At 41.8% G+C, this 26,145-nt stretch overlaps 1 protein-coding gene across 14 annotated transcripts in view; it reads left to right on the forward strand.

The window, feature by feature from the left end:
• tjp1a (tight junction protein 1a) overlaps positions 1-26,145 on the forward strand; it is a 104,707-nt gene that overhangs the window by 36,042 nt on the left and 42,520 nt on the right. The window contains exon 1 of one of the 14 annotated variants that reach the window (XM_085270427.1): positions 2,076-2,094. The exons of 11 other annotated variants lie outside the window; for them this stretch is intronic. Coding sequence is in view for 1 of the 3 variants with exons in the window: in XM_085270408.1 (XP_085126534.1) it covers positions 18,295-18,318 (24 nt within the window). In the remaining 2 variants the exon portion in view is untranslated. Of the gene's footprint in view, positions 1-2,075; positions 2,095-17,854; positions 18,319-19,485; positions 19,597-26,145 lie in introns of those variants that run through there. 2 more of the 14 variants (XM_085270408.1, XM_085270417.1) reach the window with 2 other exon arrangements.

Here is a 26,145-nt window from a genome sequence, read left to right on the forward strand (position 1 = left end):
AACAGTGAGGGCTTTAATCCTGCAGAGGGCAGAGTTTCACTACGAACCACCTTAACCCTGCTGCTGAGGGGACTACTGACCTGCTCAGCAGTGGTCTCCATTTTAAAGGACAGCATAATATACCCATAAGTGGATGTATGTCATATGCTGCACACCAGTTTTAACTCTTACATAGATAATTATATCTCTACCATATTTTTGAAATTCAGTTTGTGATGAATTGAAAAACAAAGATCAAGACGTCAGAAAAGCAAGTCATCAGCTTTCATGTTAGTCTAAAGACAATTAGAATCGAACAGCCTGCTTTACTGACATATGAACAGACATAATGAGAGTCTCCGCAGTGAATTTCTACTATCTCCAAATTCAACCGCACTAATATTACATTGGATAAATATGTACAGGGTGGGCCATTTATATGGATACACCATAACAACATGGGAATGGTTGGTGATATTAAAGTTGACATGTCAATGGCTATGGGTCCATTCTTCATCAATGGAAACCTCAAGGCCAGTGGAAATTTGAAATTGCTACATGATGATGTGTTTCCCTCTTTATGCACTGAAGCTGGCACGTTCCCTGAGTTTTTCCAGCAAGATGGTGCACCACCACATTATGGGTGCCAGGTCCGAGCATTCCTAGATGAACTGTTTCCTGGAAAGTGGATTGGTCGTCGTGGGCCAGTTGAAAGGTCTCCCGATCTGACCCCCTTAGACTTTTATCTTTTGGGGTCATCTGGTGTGAGTCTATGGTGTGAAGATACGAGATGTGCAGCACCTGAAACTACGGATACTGGATGCCTGTGCTGGCATTTCTCCTGCGGTGTTGCTATCAGTGTGTGAAGAGTGGGAGAAGAGGGTTGCATTGACAATCCAACACAATGGGCAGCACACTGAACACATTTTATAAGTGGTCAAAAACTTGTAAATAACTCATGAAAGAATAACGTTACGTTGAAACCGAGCACACCATTGTTTTTCTTGTGACATTACCAATAAGTTTGATGTGTCACATGGCCCTCTTCCTATTGAAAAAACAAAAGTTATATCCAAGATGGCCACCATGGTCACCACCCATCTTGAGGAGTTTGCCCCCTCACATATACTAATGTGCCACAAACAGGACTTTTCACAAACGATTCCCATTTTATTATGGTGTATCCATATAAATGGCCCACCCTGTATATTTAATTTGCAATAAACCTCAGGCCTGTAGCTATTGTGCATCCCTCTGTGACTTCGAAGCAGATGCCAGAAAACTTGATTAACTGAAATCGACATATCAGAAAAACCTACTGGGGATCGCGCTGCCAAGCAGAGAGAGAGAGATCTGTGTACCAACGGAGAAACAGAGGGGCACGGGCACAGATTCATCTGCAGATTAACCACATGCTTCTTGCTAAACATGCTATCTAGTAGTATTTGAAAAATGAACTCAGAATCTGGCTTTAGCATGAATATAATCAGCATTACATCTGCACTGAAGAGGAAGAATGTGTGAACAGTGAAATATAAAAGTTCCGATGTTCTGTTCTTGTTCTCGTTCATGAAACTGTAAGGGGCGACGTGAACTCCCTGGCAAGGCTGGTCACATTTATGAGGTGGTGTCGAGCCTTAGCTGGAGATATTTTATTAAAAATAAGAGAGGGGGCAGAAGGGAGAGCAGGAAGGGATGACTGATCAGTCAGCTGACAAGGATTTTATCATCCATGGGTCAGCGCCTTCACTTGAAGCCTGCCATGGAGTATTCTCTAGCTTTCTTTTGAACATTGAATGCAGTGTGCCTGGTGCCACTGGTAGCCTTGAAGTTCAGCTGGACTGTGCACAGTTTCAGAAACTCCGCATGGTCAGAGGAGCAGTGTTTAAAGAGGCGCCCTCCAACAGTATATATATCTCTGGCTCCTGTTCAGTGGACGCTCCCTCTGAGCCTCAGTGATGTTGCCAGTGGATTAGCTGTGCTCACATCCCTGTATCCTTTGTTATATCGTCTGCTTGTTTTCTTTTAATAAAGCTTGCTATCCTCCTTAGTCCCGGTGGAGGCTGGCAGACTGACAGGCATACGAGACACCGAGCAGGTGGACAGGAATGACAGGTAGGGAGGGTGTGATGGTGACAAACTGGGCGGAGGTGGAGAGGTGTTGCACGGGTGCTAGAAAAGGTCACAGCACCACAAACCCCTCTGTTTGTTTGGCGCAGTCACAGTTAGCGTCACACCCTGCGATGTTGTCGCTTTTGATTGTGTCTTCTTCTGTGACGAGCTACGTTCTTGTCAGTCGGAGTTGGAGCCAGATTTGCTTTCATGCATATGGGCACTTTTACAGTCACAGGCTTTGGCACGAGCAAACCTGCTCGGAAGGGGGAACATCGCTTACCTTTGACACCCCCTCCCGTCAGTAGCAAGTCAAAAGGACGTGCTCTTGAAGATAAAGAGAAACTCGACAAGAGTTTTAAGCTGTGAAGAAATTTTGATCAGTAATTGTCCCAGTCTGATGACTAACAGCCTGCACCGGTTACAAATTTAGCGTGCAACATGAAATGTTGTTGCTCATTTGATTCTCCGGTGGAGGCAGATGGATGTATTGGTGACCCCTCATCCCCCCCCATCGACTGGACGAGCTCCACCTTCCTGCAACGGCAACTTAGTCATCATAGCCGCTGATGGTTTGTCCCTAATGGTGATCCATAAATAAAGGAGCAACCAATGAAGAGAATTGATTTCCACAAGCATGGAGGAGATTTATGCTCTGACTTGGACTCCTCTTCGCGGCTGTATATCACTCCTCCTGAGATGTTTTGCCCTTCATCTCTTTTTTCTTTCCTGTCTCTGACTTTAACATCCAAAACAGAGAGCTCCCTCTCTCTCCCTTTTTTTAGACAATAACATTTGCCAAATGTCTTTCTCTTTTGCCTTTGATCTTTTTTCACTTTCGACTCTATTTTATTAGTCCACATGCTCTTTTCACCTGGCCTGTAGCAGTTGGGTTTTTCTCCCTGCTCTGCGTCTGTCTGTTGTTTTCTTGTTTTCTCATTCGCTCGCACGCACACACACCTTCACCGTGTAAAAATTGGCCAGACTCTAACACACCAGCCTCTGACTTTTCTGGAATTTGCTCATTTTGCTGATTTTTCTGTTTGACTGACTCAGGTTAAGGATCTGAGAAGTGGACGTTCTTCAGCATTTTATTGACCTGATCTGTTGGGTCTGCATGCTTTAAAGGATCATACAGTTTCCTGTAATCCAGCCCTCTGATTCACTTACATAGTTAATCCACCAACGTAGCTACATATGCATTGGTTTGCTCCAGATTTGCATTTCATGTAGCAGATGTTCTCTGTGCTTCTGTGTGTTTGTGTGCATGCTTTTATGCTGGTCCACCCTGCCGTGGACATCCAGGTGCTTCTAACACCAGGAGCCATAACAGACCTGAGTTTATTAATGTTGTTCATTTCCTCTCGTCTGTTCGCCTCTGGCTGCCTCGCTGCTCGACTCTCCAGTCCAACATTCCACACACTCCACTGGAATTAAGGGAGAGGCCTGCGGCGAGGCAGGGAACGAGCTCAGGAATGTCTCTGTTATCACAGGGAGAGATGATGGAGGGAGGAAGGGAACAGGAGGTCAGGCTTGAGGGCCTCAGCGTTGTTAGACTGATTTCAGTCAGGACCGCTGGAGTCGTAGGAGTTCCCAGCATCAAAGCTTTGTGCACTACACACAGCTCTGCCCATAGGCTCATATTACCACAGAGGTGCGGGCCTCTGGCCCAATCAGAACACATAGGAATCTAATTTTAGAGCTGCGGCTTTTTAAATCAATATCTCCAGTCCTATCAGTGGCAGTGTCATGTAGATTATCTCACGGCTTTCATAGATGTCACACCAGGTTGGCTCTGCTCTCAGTCCACAGCGTGCGCTGTTGAGGATCACCCCACATTCACTCACGCAGGCAAATGCACTGGCTCGCAAACTGCACGTGCATACGGAGGGGCACATACGCGGGCAAAAGCATCCCTCTGGGTTAACCGTAGCTGGAGTCAGAGCGTGTGCAGACATATGCACATGTGTGTGGTGAGTGAACGTGAGAAACAAATTGATATGGTACGACGAGGACAGATTAAAATCAAATGCCATATTTTGGGAGGTTAGGCAGAGGCATCATGTTTTGCATGTGAGTGTTTGAATATCCGTATGATTAATTCAAGCGTTTGGTCTTCTGGAGAAAGAGGATCAGAGTGCAATTTTGAAGGCAAATGTTTCAGTGCTACGCAACATAAGGATATTTTCTTGTTTAACACTATATTTTGAACAAGAAATACAAAAAGGCGTGCAGTATAGTTTTAATGGGAGTGTTATTTTGTTGGTATTTTGTGCTCTGACTGATTTCAGTCATCTTTCAGCTCTTGTGTCTCTGTTGTGGGCTTTGGTGATGGTCGTAAATTAGAAATGAAGAGAAAGAAATAAAAAAAATACAGAGCTTTTGAACATTAATGACAGTGACATCAGAAATTCCGGATTAAACCAAAGTGTTTTCTGAGAGGTTCATAACAAAGCGAGAGCAGATATGACGATGGAGCACAGCAAGAAAATTTATGGATGTAATATTAAAATGTTTTGGTTTTTTTGTTTTTGACCAGCGAGGAGGCGTCGGTTTGTTTGGAACACAGAACGAGAAGATCTTGTTTCAAACATCTTGCCTTGGTTTCCTATAAATACTCTAGATTCCCTTTACCCCAAATCCATGCATATTAGGTGTAATATTACAGTGTAACAATTCCCTTCTGGTCTCTGCAGAGGAGTTGAAACCTGGGTTCTGCTCCTATAGTTTATGTGTAAATGCAGAGGGCACATTTCTCCATGGGACGTAAAAAAAAAAAAGTTAGTAATGTTTACAGTGATGGTTTCAAAATGAGCTTTAGCTGCTCTTCAGATTTTCTCCTTTGTCATGTGAGATAAATGAACTATTTATCACATTTTCCTTACAGGCAGTTCAGTCCTTTAAACAGTTCACTGTGTCAGTGTGAGCTTTCAGTGAATGGATTTCTGTGTGAAATCCACTCAATCTTAGGCATGCATAATGTTGAATAGTCTACCTATTAAAAATGATTGTTTTCATCCTTTTACTAGTTCTACTATTATAGATTTAAGACTAGGCTTACCATGCAACAAATCAGAGTTACATTAAATTCAAGTTAAATTCATTTGATGAATAAAGCTGAATGGAAGAGATGTTTCCTTTAAGTATTTAAAAAGTCAAGCTGTTTTTACAGTTTAACATTTATATATCTAAGCAAAGGTTAACTGCTGTGATCCAGATGCTTTCTGGTAGAAAATCCTGTTGTCCTGTAATGTGTCATGCAATCTGACCTTCCCACAGGACTGCTGCCCCTGCACATTACACACTGACTAACAGCATGACAACAGAACTAATCACAGCCTTGTAGCTGTGGTCTGCATAATGTTCCCTCACACACACACACACACACACACACACACACACACACACACACACACACACACACACACACACACGTAGCACCTATTAGACTAGTTTTTAAATCCTTCATCATTTTAAAAATATTCACTGGTGTATTTAAAGTGTCGTCTCACAGTAGAGAGATGTGATATGAATTTTGATTTTTTAATGAATTTTGATTTAGAGAATCTCTTCAAAATTCATGGAATTATGAGCCGAACTCTAATTTCTTTTTATTTTGTTTCCAAGGAGCCAGACTTTCTTTTCATTTTTTAAAGCAGTCTTGAGCAAAGTTCTCCAGGGTTTCTGAAGGTCCTTCAAAGTTTCCTTTGGACATTGGTTGCATTTTTCCAAGCAATTCTTGTACTGAACCATGATTTTTTTTTTTTTTTTTTTTTTTGGGGGGGGGGGGGGGGGGGGTGTTTATAAAGCCTCCACTTAGCTTGTTGTGCAGTGTGGACAAGTGGAGATTAGAAGAAGTGGCAGCCCTAAAAAAAAAAGCTATGTACAACAGATAAACAGTATCTGAAAGTCATGTCCTTAAGATGCATCTGGACCCTCAGTTGATCCATATGCTGTTCACTGAAGCCTCATCAGAAATGGTGAGGGATGGCATCCCAGGTTCAGGCTGCATTTTAGCCAGGGGTGTTTGGGATCTTTTCAAAATTCATGGAATTATGAACTCAAAAATGTTTGGTCACATTTTGATCCACTATACAGTATTTGTTTGACGATGACAATGATCCCAAACACACTGTATTAATACAGTAAAAGCATACCTGGTTAGAAAAAACCCACAATAGAGCACAAAGAGAAGCTTTGAATGTCCTTCAAGAAGCCTGGAGAACTATTCCTGAAGACTGCTTAAAGGATTTACAAGAAAGTTTGCCTAAGAAAGCTCATGCTGTGTAGAAGGTGGTCATAGCAAATATTGACTTTCAAGAGTGGTAGAATTGCTGTTTATTTGCACCTATTTCAATAAATTGTGCCACCTGTTTCTCATTTTCCTGGTGCAATATAATGAAATGGGGTTGGCTCAAGACTTAATATAATGTGTAATAGGCAGGTAATTATAATACTATCTTTCAGATTTGTAAAACCTGTCAGATCTATGAAAGCAAAACTCAGCTGGCTTGTCTGCTCGGTAAAGTGAGGCTGTGGTGTTTTGTAGGTGTATTTTTTTTTTTTTAACTCAGTGATCCCTGGTGTTGTTATCCTGGCAGTGCTGCTTCCATATGCTGTTTACTGTACATGTCACATGGTTAGGCCAGTGGCACTAGTTCAGCTGAGGGAGGCCCCAGGTGATAAAGAGCTGTAAGCAAACAGAGGCAGATAACAACTCTACGCAAGCCTACATTCCCTGTTGGCGGTGCAGCAAACGCAACAACAATGTACTCACGCCGCCATTTTTAAAAAATTTCTTTCTTCTATTTTAGAATGTGGCACAAAAAAACGTATTATATTCCAAAATTCTCTCATGTGACTCTTAAAAAAAGGGCAAGTTCATTTTGTGTATTTTGAGAGTTTAAGGGGGTCATACAACATTAGAAACAATGGGCTTCATTCACACAAATCTGTGCTTAGACCACGCCAACGAATGAGTCACGCACAAATCTGGGATGTTATGTGAAAAAATTTAGAAGTGCTTCAGAGAATCTTAAAACAGTTAAACACCCCCCCAATAATAATAAAAACAAGAATAAGAATAGGTTCATTATTTTCCAGTTTTACAACACATCAGCATAAACAAAATTAAGTAAAACTCAAAAATATGTGTTTTTCCTAGTCCAATAAAAGCTTTGGCATCATTTATGATGTCACAGTGTGTGTGCCAGGACATTCACTGTACTGCAACCCAAATGCAGTTATTGTAACACTTTGGAAATGTGTTCATTTTGTGGCTTCCTCCTCGGACATTTGGATTGTTTCGCGTTCTTCAGCTGTAAAGTTATCATGCTTTTTTGCTTTTAGCTGCCAGGCTTCTCTTGTACCACAGCTTCTCCACTTTCACCCCTCAAGCTTGTGGTAAATGCTCTAAAAATGGAGAAATGTGGGCCTGGCAGTATGCAGATTGAAAAGCACAAGCCTATCGATTTAGAAATGATTCAGATTCACTAACAGATTCATTCACCTACAGTTGGTGATCAGGGAAAAAATAGCTGGCGTGCACATTTTTATGAGGGCTAATGTATTCCCAGCTCATGCCACTAGTATGCTTCAATAGCTCAGTTTTAGAATTGTGGGCCACTGCTAATTAGTTACAAAATTCACTAAATTATAATCAGAGCTTTATTTTCATTGTAAAGGATTAATAAAATTGTGTGTGAACATTTTTCTGCTTCTGAAGGGGCGATATTTGAGGGAAAAACCAGAATGCTCCAGGTTGAGCTTGCACACTTTCACCTCTTAGACTATGACAGTTTCCACAGGTGTCATATGGATTGCAGGACGCGTCAAATGGTTCAGAACCACTAAGTTTGCTGTTACACTCCTGTTGTTTACAAAAATGTACATATCCGCTTTCCAGGTTGGCATCCATCCACGTGTCACTACAGACTTTAAAATCAAATATATGCAAATGCTCTGTTTGCCCGGTGGATCCGGATGTGTGCGTTCAATGAGCTCACAGGAACTGGCTATATACTGGAGGATAGGATATTGTAAATCCCTGCCCGCCACCCAACTCAGTCCTGACCCAGCTCAGGCCCCACAGTGTCCACCATCAGAAAGGTGGCTTAGAACAGCTTTTTTTGGTCAGCCCCCTTTGTGCTGAGTTCATCAGGCTCGTCCTCTAAACAGAGAGCCAGGGCCATTGCCTTGTGGCTCTTTCTTTCTTTTCAGGCAACAAATGTGCTAAAACAGCACTCCATAATCACTTGGCATTAGGGGCTGTTGTGTTGGGCATTAGAGGTTAGAATTGACCAGTGGGACGTTATAAAAATGAGTCTGACAAGGGAACACCAAAGCTGATGAGTCTGGATCCTGGCACTGGACGGCTAGAGGATTAGTCAGCTAACACACTGGCTGGGGCTTCTGCAGGGTCGGGTCCCATCGCATCTCATCACCACCAGGCTAGAAGCGGCCCCTGTGGCTGCCGTGTCTCCATCCGCCTCTCTGGCTGGCGTGCTAGCTTTGGTACCCATCCTCCACCGCTCTCCGTCCTCCGTTGGACCATCGTGTCTTCTTGTAGCATGGTCCTTTCACTGGAGGAGCGGTATGATGTCATAAGCTTAGGATGGGAAGGGTTAAGTGGCAGTGGAGGGGCATGATTCAGTTGAGTTCAGAGAGATTTTGGTCATCACAGGTCAGAACACTTATCAAACACACACAGACTATATTTAGTCATTCTCAAGTCCAGCTGAATGCCCTTTGTCTCTGCTGAGACTCTCGCTGAAGTGATTTGTGTCGATAAGGAGAGCGAATACACAGCAAGCTGCTCAATTCGCTTCTCATTCTCCTAATCTACCGTATCACATTCGAAACGCTTAATCGACGCTAAAAAAAGGAGCACAAACGTTATTTTTTGCAAATGGAACTCAGATTTGATGTTCCCCTCGGTATTATCTGCCAGTCACAAGGAGAAACGCATTTACCTCGTTATCAGTGAACCATTAAATCACATTTACCGCGCAGCAACTAACCACTTATTTTGCTTTTGAAGTTAATTCAATGGGTTTTTTTTTTACTGAATTACAGCCGCTTTTGTCCGACAGGCACATCTCAGCCTCTCCTGCCTGTGCCTGTTTCTCTGGAAGCTCCTGCTGTTGCCGCTTCTTTGCCCAGTGTGAGCAGCTTCATACTGCTGGAATGTAACAGTAACAGGCAGTACCATGGGAAGAGTCACCGACTGGGGGTGAGCTGCACGCCCTTTATTCAGGCCATTGCCGAGCTCACTGGACTTGAGACATTTCCTCATTCATCTTCATTTTTTTTTCTCGCACTGTTGTGTAGCTTGGCCCAATCTTTGTTTGTGTTACCCCACCTACTGTTCTCTACTCATCAGCTCTTACTACTTTCCCTCTTTCTGCAATAAACTTAGTCTTCACTTTTAATTTCTTTCTTTTCCTGTTACTTTTTCCTGTTTTAGCTTTCCTCTGCTCTTTTTCACTTCATAGTCCTCCTAACAAATTATTTTTTCTCTCCTTTCAGTGTCTCGCCTTTCCTTTATCAGTTTCCTTCCTCTAGAACATGGGATCTCCTCATGATTTTGTCCTGTCAGCATAATAAAGGAAGACTTTTTCTCAGTTATGATACTCTGTAAAAATGTACAAATACTTTACTGACATAATTAGCTGGAAAGTAGTGATCACACCTCCTAGTATGAGGTCAGACCTGCTTTTGGCTTCAGAGCTTGTCTTACAGTAACTCTTCATGGTATTGACTCAAAAAGTCGCTGAATTTTCTTCCATATTGACATGACAGATGGAAGCATCACACAGTTGCTGGCGATTTGTTAGCTGCACATCCATGATGTGAATCTCCTGTTAGGGATCCATGCTTTCATGTTGTTTATGCCAAATTCTGACCCTTCCATCTAAACGTCACAGCAGAAATCAACCCTCATCAGACCACGCAACATTTTTCGACTCTTTTTCTGCCTTATTTTGGCGAGCCTGTGTGGATTACACCCTCAGCTTTCTGCCCTTAGCTGATAAAAGTGGCACCTGGTGTGGTCTTCTGTTGTTCCAGCCCATCGTCTTCAAGATTTGACTTGTGCATTCACTGATGCTCTTCTGCACAACCTGGTTGTAACTAGTGGATATTTGAGTTACTGTTGCCTTCCTATCAGCTCAAAGCAGTCTGGAACATTCCCCTCTGACCTCTGGCATAAACAAAGCATTTTTTGCCCAGAGGATTGCCACTTGCTGGATATTTTCGCTTTTTTAGACAATTCTCTATAAATCCTAGAGATGGCTGGTTTGGATTTTCCCAGCAATTTCTGAAATACTTCTGAAATGTTCACAACAGCCCATCTGGCACCAACAACCACATTCAAAATAACTTAAATCACCTTGCTCGCTTTGAACTTCAGCAGGTCGTCTTGACACTGTGTACATGTCTAAATGCATTCAGATGTTGGCACGTGATTGGCTAGTTTGATATTTTTTTTGTTGTATGTGATAATGAACTAAAGATTTGGAGGGGGGGGGGGGGGGGTCATGGTTAGTCAGACAAAGCAAATGTTAAAGACTTATTGTTCTGTGAGAAAATGAACTAGTCTCTTATCAGTTATGGCAGTTTCACGTTGCTCAGAAAGAAAGTAATTATCAAATACTGATGTTTCTCTAACTCTGTATCTGTTCCTGTGATTAAAAGTGACAATTTCAGAACAGATGCTCTCATAGCAGCTTGCTCCTTTTTCTAGATACTGTATCTTTGTAAGGTAACTTTATATGGATGCAACATGTTCTTGAGAAAAAACAACCCTGAATACAAACATGTTTGTGTTCAGGGTTGTAAGTTCCCTGTTGCCATTACAAAAAGTGGTGTAACTTGCATGGCAGCATATAGAATTTCTTTTCTTTTGGTCAGCCAGAAAAGTTAAACAGTTAGATGGAGTGAGTGGATCCATTCCTTTCAACTGTGTCTTATACACAAATACATAAGCACATAGAGACAAACAGTGAAATGACACTAAATGCCTAAAACCTGGTCCTTAAAAGCCTTTATTTACTTCTTTGTTTTAAAAATACTGACTTACTGACTTGTTTTTATGTTTTCTAAAGCATCGGTATTGAGTTTCAGGTTTACATGAGCGACTGTTGGATAGCAGCAAAGTAAATCTTCTTTCTAACAGAGGTTAGTTGTGTTCACACAGCCTGAAATGTGCAGTTGCCCCCTCTGTTAGCCTTGTAAGTCTTCACTCTTCTTTGAAAATCAATTACATGCCACTTAGGGTATGTGTCAAATGGCATTTTGGTGCCTGCTGCCCGCTGTCAACACAGTAACTTGAGCTGCAGCTGTTGGACTTACCAAGATATAATCCTGACTCTCAGTTTAAGTGGGGCAGATTTGGAGGTCTTGTCTCCAAAGCTGCCTATTTATTAAGACGGAGATTCAACACATGCGTGGCCTCCGACATATGTTGACACGCTGACATTTGCACGCGCGCAAAGTCACTGCCTTTTGGAGAGCAAGACATCCTTCGCTTGGCATCACTTCTGATCTGTAGCCAACGGTTATTGGCACGCTGAAAATGTTCGGAGAGTACTGCATTTTTCTTTAATTTGGCTGAATAGAAACACACTGGTTCTGGCATAAAAGTGCAAAGTCAAAGTAGTGACGCTGGCTGCACAGTGTTGAAGTCATGCTCCTGTTTAGACAGGCAATGGAGCGGTTCAGATACATTATATATTCAAAGCAAACGCAGACCTTTTATGGCCACATGTAACAATTCTCAGCTGTTAGGTTTCAATACAGAAAACAATACATTTCTGAAAAAAACATAAAGTGAAGCTGACTTCAGGATGGAGAAGGTCACCAGGAAAGTAACCAGCTGTGTGTTGATGCCTGCTGACTGCAGACTCATATGTTGACATATGATGTTCTGCCCTGCTTCACCTAAAATTGTTAGGATGAATTACAGATATATTGTAATAATATAGCTGTTGTATTGTTTCATATCCAGCTTGGTAGAATAATGCACGAGCAAAGGAAAAAGTCTCATTATCCTAATTCTTCTTGATTTGAATGTATTTCTATTTGTGTTGTGATTTATGATGATAAAGAAAATAAACTTTGCACAGTACACATTTTGTTTCTGGACTGTTATTATAGCCTGAGGTGAGCCTTTATTGGAATTGATGGCGGACAGTTTAACTGCTCCTTTTATTACACCCCTTAACCCTGTGGTCTGTGGTGATATGCAGAAACAGTATGGGATAATTGCTGTATTTTTCTGCGAGGCTAAAATTGAACTAATAGCACGTCTCTGACACCAGTGCCACTGTTTGGCTGTTTTATTTTTGTAATTTAGACCCGGTAAAGCCTTAAAAGAGGAATTTACTACATTGACATAATGGTTTGCGGTGTAACCTCCAGCTGACAAGCACCTTCTGGAAGAACTCTGGCTGAAGGAAAGGTGAATGTCCTCTTGTCATGGTAACAAATTATGTGGGCTGAGGAAGCTAAGCGTGCAAAATATTGTGACACATTCATTCTGTGACCTTGAGCACAGGTAAACATCGGCCATACTTGACAACTTTATCAAACTGTTTGCAGGAATTGCTTCCAGAATTCCTGGACTAGTCAACAGTGGTTTTAGGGCTTGCAGTGGCAAATATTAAGGCCATTCACGGTTCCCAATGTGTATGTAATGTGAGGATTTTCAGTAGTTCACTGCACTAATGCACTGTTAACTCAGAGTTTTCCCTTTTTAAGCACTTTCTCTCTGCAGCTCCACTGTTATAAAAGATCACCGAAAGTTTCCATTTTACAGACTCGTGCATGTTTTCTTTGAATTTATGTATTTTTTCTGTACCTATTCTCACTCCCTTAACATATTTTTGAGTTTCTTTTATCTCCCGTAACAAAGGAGCTTGGAAAACTCTTATACCATGTCAGCAAATTTCATGCACCAAGCTGTAACCTAGTGCGCCTTAGTGTGTAAGTGGGTGATAAAAATCACATACAGCTGCAGCCAAGGTGAAAGTTATTTGACACGCTTCTGTGATTTTTTTTCTTACTTGCTCTTTTCCCTATTTTTTTTTCTTTTGTACAAGTTGCTTTATTTTATTATCAGCCTGCATGGATTGTGGTATGAAATTTTGGAAAAACACTCGGCACTTTGTATCTGCGTAATGATTTGGAGGCCACACTGGCTTGGCACAGGCGCACTGTAATCCATTTATCTTAACAAACAAATTGGACTGGGTAGCAACAAAGTGCTGCTTGAAGTTGCATTTGCATTGTATGCCAGAGCAACAATGAAAGGAAAAGCTTGAATTGTTGTTCATGAGGTATTTACCGGGAAATCACACACAGACACACACACACCGAGACACAAACACACACACTAGATTGAGCTGAGAGAATTGCAGCATGAGATTTGACATGTTTTCAATTTATTGTCTCATTCTGCAGCAAACAGTGGGGCTGTCACGTGGATGTAAAGCAAGACGTAATGGCTTAGTTTCAGTAACAGATTTGTAAAGCACGCGAGTGTTAACGGGTGTGGCCCACACACTACACAGAAATAGTGATCTGACAGTCTGTATTTAGGTTTTTGAAGGGAAGAAAATCTTATCACCCTGCTGAATGGTTATTTGATAGACCTGCAATGAGGCTTAACTTTGGCCGTCCCTTGCTGAGCTGCTGTACTGCAGGTATTTACTGAGAAGCAGAGTGAAGTTCAGCCAGGTTCACTGCAGCACCGCTTCTGCTCTCCAGCTATAAAAGGCACAGCAGCTCCTGTCTGATGAGAAGAGAGAAAGAGGAAAACTTTCTTGGTTGGTTGATCACAGGCTGCCTCTTGGAGTAAATGTTTTCAGAAGATTAAAAGGAGCCAGCTTCACTACTATCAGCCACTGACCCACCGTGGTAAATTTAGTACTCCAAAAGCTTCTTTTTTTTCTTCCCTTCATCACAAGAAGAAGTGGAACTAAGTGTCGCTCGAAATAACAGCACTTCAGACTGTTCTCGCGCACGCTAACTTCCACTGTGGTTGTGAATGATTTGGATAAAAAAATATATATATAACTGACAATGGCAGGGACGACAAGCCAGCTGCTTTTAAAAATAATGCCATTCTTGTTTCGGTTTATCTGTGCAAAGCTCCTCCAAAATAATGTGTGCTGTATGTAATCGGGCTTGATTGATGACTCATGAAAGAAGGGCCGCATGACTGGTCGCGTCAACAGGTTTAGAGGCTATGAGCGTGAACTCCTCGGCACTGTGTGTCCTCTGCGAGAACCCTTTTCTGACATGTGGTGAGATATCAGCTCAGATAATGAAAGGCTCTGGGCAGTTTGTTATACTATTGTTTTTTTTACCCCGTGTTCTGAATTATCTGCACAGTGGAATGTCTGTTTTTGATTTTCATGGTTTTATGGATCAATAAATTTGACCTTGGAGATCAAACTATTTTTTATGACATGTTAAATCCATGTTTCTTGAATTCCTGAGCCCACATGTGTGAGCGTGTGCCCATGGGTTTGATGGACACACAGCATCATTAGGTTTTGACTACAATTGAAGGATAAGAATTTATTTAAAGTTCCTATCCTTAAATTTCCTAATTTCCTTTAGTTTAACTCTGTACTTCTAGATTCACAGTGTCTATTTGAGTGTGTGTGTGTTGCACTTCTTGCACTCAATGACATGTGTACTTTGTCTTCTTGTCCTACTTGACTACACAAAGGCTACATTGCAGCACTTCATGTTGTTGCTACTGGCTGAAACCTTGAATGATGAGAGCAGTTAGTGCAAGAATAACGCCTCTCTCTTCCTCTCTCTGTCTCTCTCTCTCACATGCACACACACACACACACACACACGCGCGCGCGCGAGGAGGGAAAGGTAGGAGGGAAACTGAGAGAACAGCAAATACTTTTATGTTATTTTCACCTAAAATTTCCTACGACATATGACACGCAATCTAAATGTGTAATCAACAGACACTTTGAACTTTTTTCTATATGAATGACAGAAATGAACCCAGGCCAAAGTATTTGGTTAAGAAGAGAATTCATTGAATAAGTTCTTGTTTCACTAAACACTGAAATCAAATCCCACAATCCTGAACTCCACACAAAGCTTAAGTCCTCACAAACCCTGAGCAATATTGATCTAGAAGGTCAGGAGTGCATTGGTGAGATGCCTACTAATCCTGTCATATGATACTAATCTGGTTAAAAACAATTGACCTCTTACCAGAAATGTGACATTATATGCTGATCATTACTGATTCATACCACACCCCTTCCCCTTGTACTTTTTTCTTCTTCTTTCATAAAATCCAGTTGAAAAGTATATTTAAAGTATAAAACTGCAACTGATTGGATTGTAAACTAATCTCACTGCAAAATCTCCCTGAAAAAGCAACACACACAGTTGTGTATAATAATTAAAAAAATATGATACCTGCATATTGACAGTTTTATTATTGTCAAAGCTGTGGATTAGCTATACTTCACTTGTGTGACATAGAGAACTTCGGTTGCTCTTGTCTGTCCAGAAGGTTTCTATTAGCATAAAGAAACAAAGAAACCCGTGCTGGATCTGCAGAGCAGCCTTGAGTCAACAGAGAGCAGGAGGGATCAGATGGCCTCTCAGAGACTCCTAACTCAGGACAGATGAAAACAGGGAGTCAGCATCTGCTTAGGAGCTTTCTCCCGTGTTAAACAACTGGTATAGATCAAACATTGCATTCTTCTTTATTCATCATAGTGTAATTCAGTGCCTCGATGTTTGTAGGCGCATCTACATCCGGTTTTACATTTTTGGGGTGTGCGGTGCACATTAAGCGGTTTCACTCTACATTAGGCTTTTCGCTGCAGGAGCGGCAGGGTTGAGTGAACCTTGTGATGTGCTCCAGCCGAATGCAGGTCTGCATGTTCGCTTTTGTTTTCCATGTGCCTGCTCTTCCATGAGCGCACCTGAGCTTTGAAGCTGCCTGTTGTCCAAAAAGAGCTACATCTCCTAGCTTGTGTGTGTGTGTGTGTATTTGTGAGAGTGAGAAAGAAAAAATAGAGATGGGATCAGGGATGCAAGCATAGAGGACAAAGATAGCTTTGATCACACGTGTCACTAATGTCCCGATCCTCTCTGTAAGAACATCTGAGGTACCATCACAGCTGCTGATGAGAGTGAGCTGCGGGCAGCAGAGGAATTACTTCTGTTTTTTTGTCATTTTAGTGCCATTTTTAAAGGCGGTTAGTTGTATTTTTTTTTCAAATTGCCTATTTTGATTTTAAATTATTGTTAGTTGACACCTGAGTGACCATGTTAAACATCCTGCTGTCTGCCCTGATGGATCCTGACAGGCGTTTAAGGAGCTTCAGGAGGAGCGAGCGACTTGCATCCATACTAGTACGTATGCCCTGGTTTAAATGGGGGGTTTTTTCTGCCTGTTTTGTGAATGCACTTTTGCAAGACTGTTGTGAAAACGTTACCAGGAATCTTTTCCTTTAATATACTTTAAAAGTGGTCATGTGTGTCCCTGTGTTAATTATGGCTGCAGGCTTTAGAGTTCTTTGTCTGTGTTGATCCTCTTCTCAACTTGACCTAGCCTTTTCCAGTGGTGACCATTGACTTGCAGTCTTCAATATATAACCTGACACTTCTGCTTGGTGGTATTTTTTTCCTTGTTGGATTAGATCTGGTGGAATTAACTCCTTAGACCACCTACACTGTCTCCAAACCCTCCTCCACGTTTGAGGCACAGAGGAAGTGATCATTAGAGGAGCTAGATTGGGGGGGTGAGATTGCTCGGTTTGTTTGGAAAAAAACAGGGTGTGTCTTTGTGTTTATATCCTCCTCTTCACGTTCACCGTATGGCTGGACACTGAAAACTTAGTTGTGTGCCACTGCTTCGTCATCTCTTCTCCTCTAGCCTATTTTAATATTTCAAAGGCCATTGTTTGCTGGAAAGAGAAGTAAACAGTGCAAACTGAGATTGTTGCATCCTGAGGGCGGGTTCTGGTTTAGGAAGTCATAGAAATTTCACTGCATTGGCTTTTGGGGTTTCCTGTGAGGTGACTTATCAACCGCAAACACCGGCTGTACCTACACGTGCTTTTAAATACGGTCTCCCTATTTAGTTTATCGACTCATTTTGTAATCTGCCAAGCTAACTGCCCCAATACGACCCACAAAAACACAAAGGACAGGGGATAGAGTCTCGATCATTCCTTATGCAACTAACTTTAGATATTCTGCTCACGTTGTTTTGCTCTAAGGGCAGGCATCCCGTGGCCTATTTTTTTTTCCACGCCGATATGCGGTGAATTTCACTTCTCTAAAAAAAAGGCCCAAAAGGTGTATTTATAAACAGAGTGCAAGCTGCGATTTCCCTCTCCCACAAAATTAAGATTTGGAAGGCTGCAGTAGTCCTTGTGTAATAAACCATTCCCTTCGTCACACAGGGAAAGTGAGCATTCAGCATCAGCAGGGACAGCGGCGTCGCTTCTCCTCATTGTATCCCGGACTGTTAATTCCAAGCGATAGTGGGGGTGTGCACTTTATCGGCAGCGGTAAAAGTAGATTCAGAACAAGAATAAAAACAAAAACACGATGAGGTAATAATATACGGATGAGTAAAGTTTAACAGGAAAATGATGATAGGATGGTCATAAATAAAGTAAATGCGTGATGCCTCTGTTTCCCCCCTGAACTCACACCCCTACTTAGGCGCAATGGTCCGCTCCGTACAGAGACGACACGGCCGTTGCTCAGTGAGCGGAGAGCAGGGAAAGGTTTACTCAGCCTGCCATTGCTGCACACCGTCCTGGTGATGCCTACTCTTTCCAACTTTTCATCCAGAGGTTAGCGACGGAAATACCAAAGTAAGGAGGTCTTGTTTGGGTCGTACTTCCCTTTTTTTCTCCATCCCCACAACCCACACTTCTTCCATGACTTTGTACCCGAGTGGACTAACGATTCTGGTGGCGAAGATAAGATAATGAACTTTAGACTTTCCACACGGCTATTCGTGGCGTTTCCCGTCGTCCTGGATCAAATAAAATAACAACGTAGCCCGGCGTGGCGGCAGCTGGGCGAAAAGTGAACTGGACTGGAGGGAAAATAGCGCACTCAGCCAAGTGATTATCAAAACAGAGACAGGGACAACTTTTAAGCTGCCACTTTTCAACCGGAATAGCGGGGGAAATGACCTCCAGAGCTTCAAATAAGGTGGGTACCTGACAGGGAAAAAAAAAATCTTGTGTGGACATTATGCTGCTGGCTTATGTAACGCGAATGATATACTGGAAGGCTAGCACGGGCCAAAATACAAACAAAGGTGAATTTTCCAGCCAATCAGCTGTTTATAAGTTTGTAGAATATCAGTAGGCTTGTGGTAGTGAAGGATGCTTAGTGGTGGTGGTGTTTTCATCTGTGTGTATGTGTGTGTGTGTGTGTGGCTCAGAGGGTGTTTTGAAATCCACACCTTGTAACACAGCCTGCAAGCAACTATGCAGTTTCTAGTGAGCTAGATTAAAATAATCTGTCTTTTATTGATTGTCCGTGTTAAATCGCCTGGTGGTTTTTATACCATGTCTCAGCTGAGCTACCTGTTGATTTTTAGTCCTCATTTTATTAAAAGGGTGGCAGGAAATCCCCATGGATATGAAAAGTAAGTGAGCCTCTGAGGCAGGAATTCTGCTACGGGATCTTCCTTTCTTTACATTTCAGAGACCCAAGAATGGATCAGACCACAAAGTACATTGAGTTTGTGGGGGATTTAACACTACACTTTTGATGAAAACACCACTTTCCACAAGTAAGAAGCAGTCTTATTGTAGGTGGTCTAACTCTAAATTAAGTTGATTGTACTGGGACGTCCCATAGCATGCCTCTCAGGTCCCTGCTGTGTGTAATTATCCATTCATCTGTCTAAATATCTGCTAAGCCTTGATAATTTCCTAGTTTATATAAAATGTAAGCTATGTACTGATGGTATGATGTATACCAGGCGTTTATTAGCAAAACAGTTACACACATGTGATTGTGCTGTTTTATAAACCACTTGTATTTTACTCATGTCTAAATAAAAAAAATTCTGGAAAGAGAATTTAAGTAGATTAGACCTCATGTTGGCTCTAAAACACCTCCCGACGATTATGTAGTCTTTTGTCTTTTAGGGTTTTACTGTTTATTAGTTTTTTCCTCACTTTGACGAATTAGGAATGTGCTGTGTTTGTCTATCACAAGTAGTGAGATTCAGGTTTGGGCGGTTGTTCCAGTCAGACGAAACCTCCTCCCTCATGCGAGCTGATGACGACATGCTGTACTGTATCTTATGGTTGTAGTCACACCTTCTCATACAACTCACTACTGAGTGATACTTGAGGCTGGTAATGAGCCCGCTGTGGTTAATATGCTGATTGGTGTAAAATTAGCTCTTCAATCTTCAGTTGTTCTCTGTCTCTTGGGGAATCTGTGCTGAAACGCTGACTTTTACTACAGCAGGTAGGACTGTCTGTTTAAAGTGAAACTACCATCACGATGGCAGTTTCAGCTGGTTACTTTTAGCACCCTGCTAGATCACAAGCAGCCAGTTTTACTGATTAAACTCAGACCAAAAAGGGAAGAAAATATCTTTTGTTTAGCTGTAACATGATTGCTAACTTAATTAAACTAGCTAACATTTTCTTTATATATTTGTGAATAAAAGCTTTTCTGTGCTGTCTGGAAAAAGTGTTAGCATTAGTAGTTAAGCAACAATAGCCCACATCCACTACTATTATGGAATGACTATAGGTTTAGTAACACTGATGAAGGCGGGAGTTGAAGAACCACAGTTGTCTGACCATTACACGTAGTAAGGGCAGGTTGGTTGATTATTTCACTAGATAGTCAAGCTTGTTACCTTTGATAGTTGGCACCAGTGGATAAAAGCTGGTGTGGCCAAACTGTCATGCCACGCCAGTATTATTCAAGTTGGAAAGTAGGATAGATGTTTTGTATTGTATTGTCATCTAGAAGATAAAAATGGGCTGTGGCAGAATGAAATGCAAGATAAACACAGATGCCCATTTTAAAGAAAGCGAGTGTGTAGACTTGCTAGCACTGCAAATGTTAGCCACACTTTTTTTGTGTTTTCTTATTTTCAGACTAGTCAGTTAGCCTCCTGTTTCATTATCTATGTAGTTGTTGGGACAGTTTCCAGTCGATGCTGTTGAACAATTCTCCAGTTCATGGCTCAGTTTGATGAATTGGTGTAATTTAACACTTTCTAGTTATGGGAAGCAGGGATGGGTATTTAAAACAAAAATACTGTTAGATTTTTACTGGAAACTGCTTGACTTTTCTTGGAAGATCACCCTCACGTAGTTTTGGTACAGTTGCGACATGCTTGTTTAACCTGACGTAGTTTGCAGGGGGCTCGTTACTGTTTATTATTTAAAGAGTTCTTTGTGGCTGTAGTCATCTTTGGCTTTGCATGTTTTTCCTGTTTGTTCAGTATTGTCTAATCGCAACAGCTAACACGTTTTATCAGTTTCATGCCTGGTACTTGAAAGTACATTCTTTTTAAAAGGTTGTTGTTCAACAAAAATCTTCTTAGGTGCCTTATCACCCATTACATCCTATCATGCGGAGGTAAAAAAAAACAACAACACAAAAAAATATATTTTGGATAAAAAAACAGCTTAAAAAAACAGGATACAATTTTGTAACATAATTAATATTTTTGTGTTCAAAACTCATGCCAGAAACAATCCCTAATGGGAAGGTTATGTTTCAGCTTTGGATAATCAGAATCAGAATCAGAATCAGAAAGGGGTTTATTGCCAAATGTTGAGCAGGTTTACAACATTAGGAAATTGCTGCGGTGCTTCAGTGCAAACATAGTGTCATAAATAGCACTTAAATAGACATGAAAAAATAAAAGTAGGGATAAGAATTAAAAGTGCTACGTAGAAAGATATGTGCATGAGCTATACATGAGATATATACATGAGAATAAGAATTAAGAGTGCTACGTTGAAAGATATATACATGAGTGCAGGTGGTGATCAGTGCCAATCATGGAATGATGCAGTGAACACAGCGTAGGGTCATGTGTTAGTAGCGGGAACAGTCATATGGTTATTGTTCATGTGTCCAACAGCAGAGGGGAAGAAACTGTTCTTATGGCGAGAGGTTCTGGTGCGAATGGACCGGAGCCTCCTGCCTGAGGGGAGCAGGTCAAACAGACTGTGTCCAGGGTGAGAAGGGTCAGCTGAGATCCGAGCTGCACGCCGCAATGTCCTGGAGGTGTACAGGTCCTGCAAAGATGGGAGTCTGCAGCCAATCACCTTCTCAGCAGAGCGCACAACACGCTGCAGTCTCTGTTTGTCCCTGATAGTAGCTCCAGCATACCACACGGTGATGGAGGAGGTGAGGATGGACTCGATGATTGCAGTGTAGAACTGCATCATCGTCCGTGTTGGCAGGTTGAATTTCTTCAGCTGCCTCAGGAAGTACATCCTCTGCTGGGCTTTCTTAATGACGGAGGTGATGGTGGGCTCCCACTTCAGGTCCTGGGTGATGGTGGTACCCAGGAAGCGGAATGAGTCCACAGAGGTGATGGGGGTGTCAGTCAGGATGATGGGGGGGAGTGGGGCTGTGTGCTTCCTGAAGTCCACAATAATCTCCACTGTCTTCTGGGCATTCAGCACCAGGTTGTTGTGGCTGCACCAGGACACCAGACGTTCAACCTCCCTCCTGTAGGCAGACTGTTCACACTTCTCAAAACCAAGGGTCTTCTTTTCAAATTCAAGAAACAGAGCCAAAAAAAACGCCCAAAATTATTATTATTTTTTTTAAATTACATCTTCCACTGTCAATAATAAAACTTATACCTTCTGTTTGACCGTGCTAACATTCCTGTATTCCTGCTGTTAGCTGTGCTCTTAACGTTATTTGCAGTCCAGCATCAATAGCCACATGTTAACTCCCACTAATGAGTAGTGCTGGATTCCTATGCCGCACCGGTATTTGTCACAGTCCACAGAATTCCACAGTTGATGATCAACTGTAATAAAATGTTGTGGTGCATTGTTTCTGGAATAGAGTTACATATGTGGGTGTGTTGGCCTCATGTCTCAGAGGTCAGTGGTGTTATTGCACAATTCTGTCCACTGCTAGTGTGCCATTGGGTTAGTGTGATTTATTATAAGCATTTAACTTCCACTCAGTTGTTATAAGGATATTAGAGTGAATAAGAGTAAAGCCTTTTATCTACCCTAATCTTAGTTCAAGCTGCTTTTCAGTTTGTTTTGGTAGATCTGCAGAATAAAATAACAGTTTGGGGAGAATATGTCTCTGTCATAAGACTGAAAGGGAAACTTCTTTCCATTGGGTGCCAAAGGTCATGTTGTGGCACTGGGAAGAGAAAAGAAACTATATCTGGCTGCGTTTGTTTCCAGAATTTAGTGAAAAGTGTTTAAGTAATGATTTTAAGACTAGACTTGTCATACCTAGCATTTATGGATTTTCATTAAATCACTATGTAATATAATCAGTCATTTAACTGATATCTAACTACTTGAAAATGAATACACGTTAATCCAGCGAGGAGTTGGCCTTAACTTTCCTTCACTACACTAAATGTTGGCCTCATTCTGTGTGTTTGGCCTTCAGTCATCCCTGCTCACTTCTTTGAATGTACCACAAGAAAAGAGATGCAGTTTAGAGAAACAGCCATCCCTCTGGCTTTTTAGACGGCTGTGTTTTGAGTAGACGGACTGAAATAAATGGAAATTACGTTTGGATGGAGGAGGTTGTATTAATTAGAGTTGCACAGCGGGCCAAGAACAGCCTCTGTTTTGCTTTGATGATTACACATCTCCATTTACATCACTGAAGGAGGGAAATGCAATTAGACAAGCAAGTGCTAAAGAGAGAAAAAGAGTCCTGATGATGTTTTTGTCATGTGTCTTAAGCTCTCCATCTTTTTGAAGAACTGGGGCTTATATGGCAAGTGATTAATATATCAGCCCTTGTGTCGTCTTGTGTCTTTGACACAGAGTTGCACCACGAGTTTATTCATTATTTATCCAGGTTTTTGCAGATACACTTCTATGAAGATTTCACACAGCTTTTGTTGTCCCCTAACAAGTGTGAACAAATAAAAACTCTCAAAATATTTTTAGGAATATCCATGAAGACTGGACATTGTTCAAAACAGATGTGGTCACATGATAGAATAGATATTTGTACATGCAGATGCGTTTACACATGTTTGTCATTGCGTACAGCCTGTTTTGCACAAATGCTGGGCGTTGTGGACGCCCACTCGCCCACTCTTGGTCTCACTGAAGGTCATTTTGAGATCTGCACATGGCAAAGAGTGATGAGTGGAGGGTGGGTCCTGCCTTTCTGCTGTCTGAGTACGCAGCAGCTCTGCGATCTTTTGAGAACCTCAAAGGAGACCAAAATCCCAAACACACCTACAGATGGGTCTTTGATTAGCTCTTGATTCAAAGTCCTGTCTCAGCCCTTTTAAGAGCAGGTCTAAGCTGTCTTTGTATAGGATGAGAGGGATGCCAGTTGAAGGCAGCAGCCGGGAGGTTGTTGGTGCAGCTGGACTTCAGTTATTTTGTGTTTTGTTTGTTTTTTGGCTAATTTGTCCCCGGCTGGGACCAATCTAAACATGCTATTTTGTCTGGGACAAATGTTTAGGCATTGATCCATGAAAAAAGACACAATGTAACTTTTAAAACACACTCAGCGTAAACTTACTTTAAGAGAGGTTATGTTGCAGAAGAGCCAGATAGTGAACTGTTATGCTGTAGGCATCACCTCGTGCCGTACTTTAAGTAAACGCACTGAAAGAAAGCAGCTGCTTGTGATGTTTCAACATCAGGGGACTCGAAAGTGTGGCAGTTATCAAGGATATCTGACCTGCTTATCCTTTCATCTCTGGAGGGAAATCCAGGGCAGATACACACAGCAGGGGGCAGGTGGATAGCAGAGAGAGAAAGAGAGAAGGAAAACAGAAAATGCCTTCTGAGGGAGGAGGGGTTATCGGAGGAGTGAAATGGAGAAAAGGAAGGAGCGGGAGGGAGAGATGCACCGGCTATAATCTGAGTCACATGGCAGATCTTAAAAGACTGCTTCTGTCTTCTATAATCGTGGCATTATAACTTTAGTCTAGCCCATTAATATCTGCTTTGATTGAATTCAAATGCAACATTAAAATAGAGGGAATAAATTGAATTTCCCAGTGTGGGCCAGAGGCTTTTGTGGCATAGCACTAGTAGTAGTTTTGCAAAACAGTCCACACATTTTGTTTAATGCCTTGCATTACAGTTGATGCTGTGCTCTGTCTTGAGATGGATGTTGTGAAACTGTCGAACAACAGATTAATGATCAGTAATCCTATGTTGACTGGAATTACAAAAAACCTTAAATGTTAAATACCACTAACACTCCTTGTTAATTCTTAGTTTTTTCTCATGCAGTATGAATATAAGCATTTGTCTCTTTTCCATGGATGTGATTGCTTCACTGAGACATCAGTGGGAATCCTTGCAGTTTACTAAATGAGCGCACCACATCCTTGGATGTGATTGTTCCACATCTCTGATTTTGTGCAATAGCATTGGTGTGGTGTGAACTCTTGCTTTCTCCTGCCACCATAGTCAGTTTAAAACAGGATGCAACAACTTGATGAATTGCATTTCATTTTAGTAGCTGTAAGGGTTTGATGATGCGTTTGTTTTGTTGTGGCTCACTCTTGAAACTGACTGGGCTGAAAACTGAACATGTTGTGTGTCTGTGCGAGGTTGTACAAGCTCGTTGTTTCATGCAAAAAAGATCATAGCAGGGGTCTGCCCAGGAAGTTTAAACCTTGCTTCAGTTATGACGAGCTTTAATGTTAAGTTTAAATGTCATGTAGCTCCCTCTGGAAGATAGACTTGTTCATTCGCAGTTGTAATGTCATCTAGGGCTGTGGGAATAAAATAATTCACCACCTGTCTCGTACCTGCTAATACCAGTGATTGAGATTGAAATTTCTCTGTTGTTACTCTTTGATAGTTTCTTGTTCCTTACTATAAAGCCCATCCAGCCAAGCAAGGACCACTCCAAGCCAGCCCTACGTCCTTTCTGGCAGGGCAGTGCAGTGCAGGACTCCGCAGGGATTTATCATTCCCGCTACAGGCATAAGGGATTTAACACTGTGTGTGTGTGTGTGTGTGTGTGTGTGTGTGTGTGTGTGTGTGTGTGTGTGTGTGTGTGTGTGTGTGTGTGTGTGTGTGTGTGTGTGTGTGTGTGTGTGTGTGTGTGTGTGTGTGTGTGTGTGTGTGTGTGTGTGTGTGTTTGAGAGAGAGACAGAGTGAGAGCAAGAGAGAGACGATGAGAGAGAGGAAGAGGGGAGGTACAAGAGAGAGTGCATGTGGCAGCCGTGGCTCAGCTGGTTAGGGGAGAGAGAAAGAGACTGGAACAGATTCATCCCAAGGCTTGTTGCCCTACATGCCTACACACACATACACAAACATACACACACACACACACACAATCTCTCTCTCTCTCTCGCTCGTTTACTTTCTGTCTCTGCCTGCCGTGTGTTCATTTGCTTATCTTCCACAGTGTTGGGAGCACTGCACTGTCTTTTCATTTTGGCAGCCAGTCACCCGCCTATGGAAGACACTTTCTGCAGCTTAAGCTCAAATTTTGGAATAATCAGATGTCAGAATTGATCCTCATGAATTTGCTTTTTTAAAATTTAACAAACTGTTTGTATAAAAAAGGTTCTGCGTTCATACACTAGTCTAATATCAACACATATTCTGCCTGCTAGTGACATATTAGCTCAGAATTGGTATTATATATTCACCGAATCATCCTCAGCTGCCACTGCTGTTCTCCCTCAACTCTCCCATCAGTGTATTTGTTACGTGATAATCAAGCAATTTGATCCCAGCACCATGTTGTAGGCAAGAGCCCATCATTCATCATCATTAAGCATCATCAACAGCTTAAGCACTCTCTATAAACAACCCTTTGTCCATCCTTATCTTCTCTTGCTCT

This window comes from Mchenga conophoros, linkage group LG1 (genome assembly GCF_057382185.1).
Source record: "Mchenga conophoros isolate Kocher_MC1m ecotype Shallow Benthic linkage group LG1, M_conophoros_male_GT1.1, whole genome shotgun sequence".
Lineage (NCBI taxonomy): Eukaryota > Metazoa > Chordata > Actinopteri > Cichliformes > Cichlidae > Mchenga > Mchenga conophoros.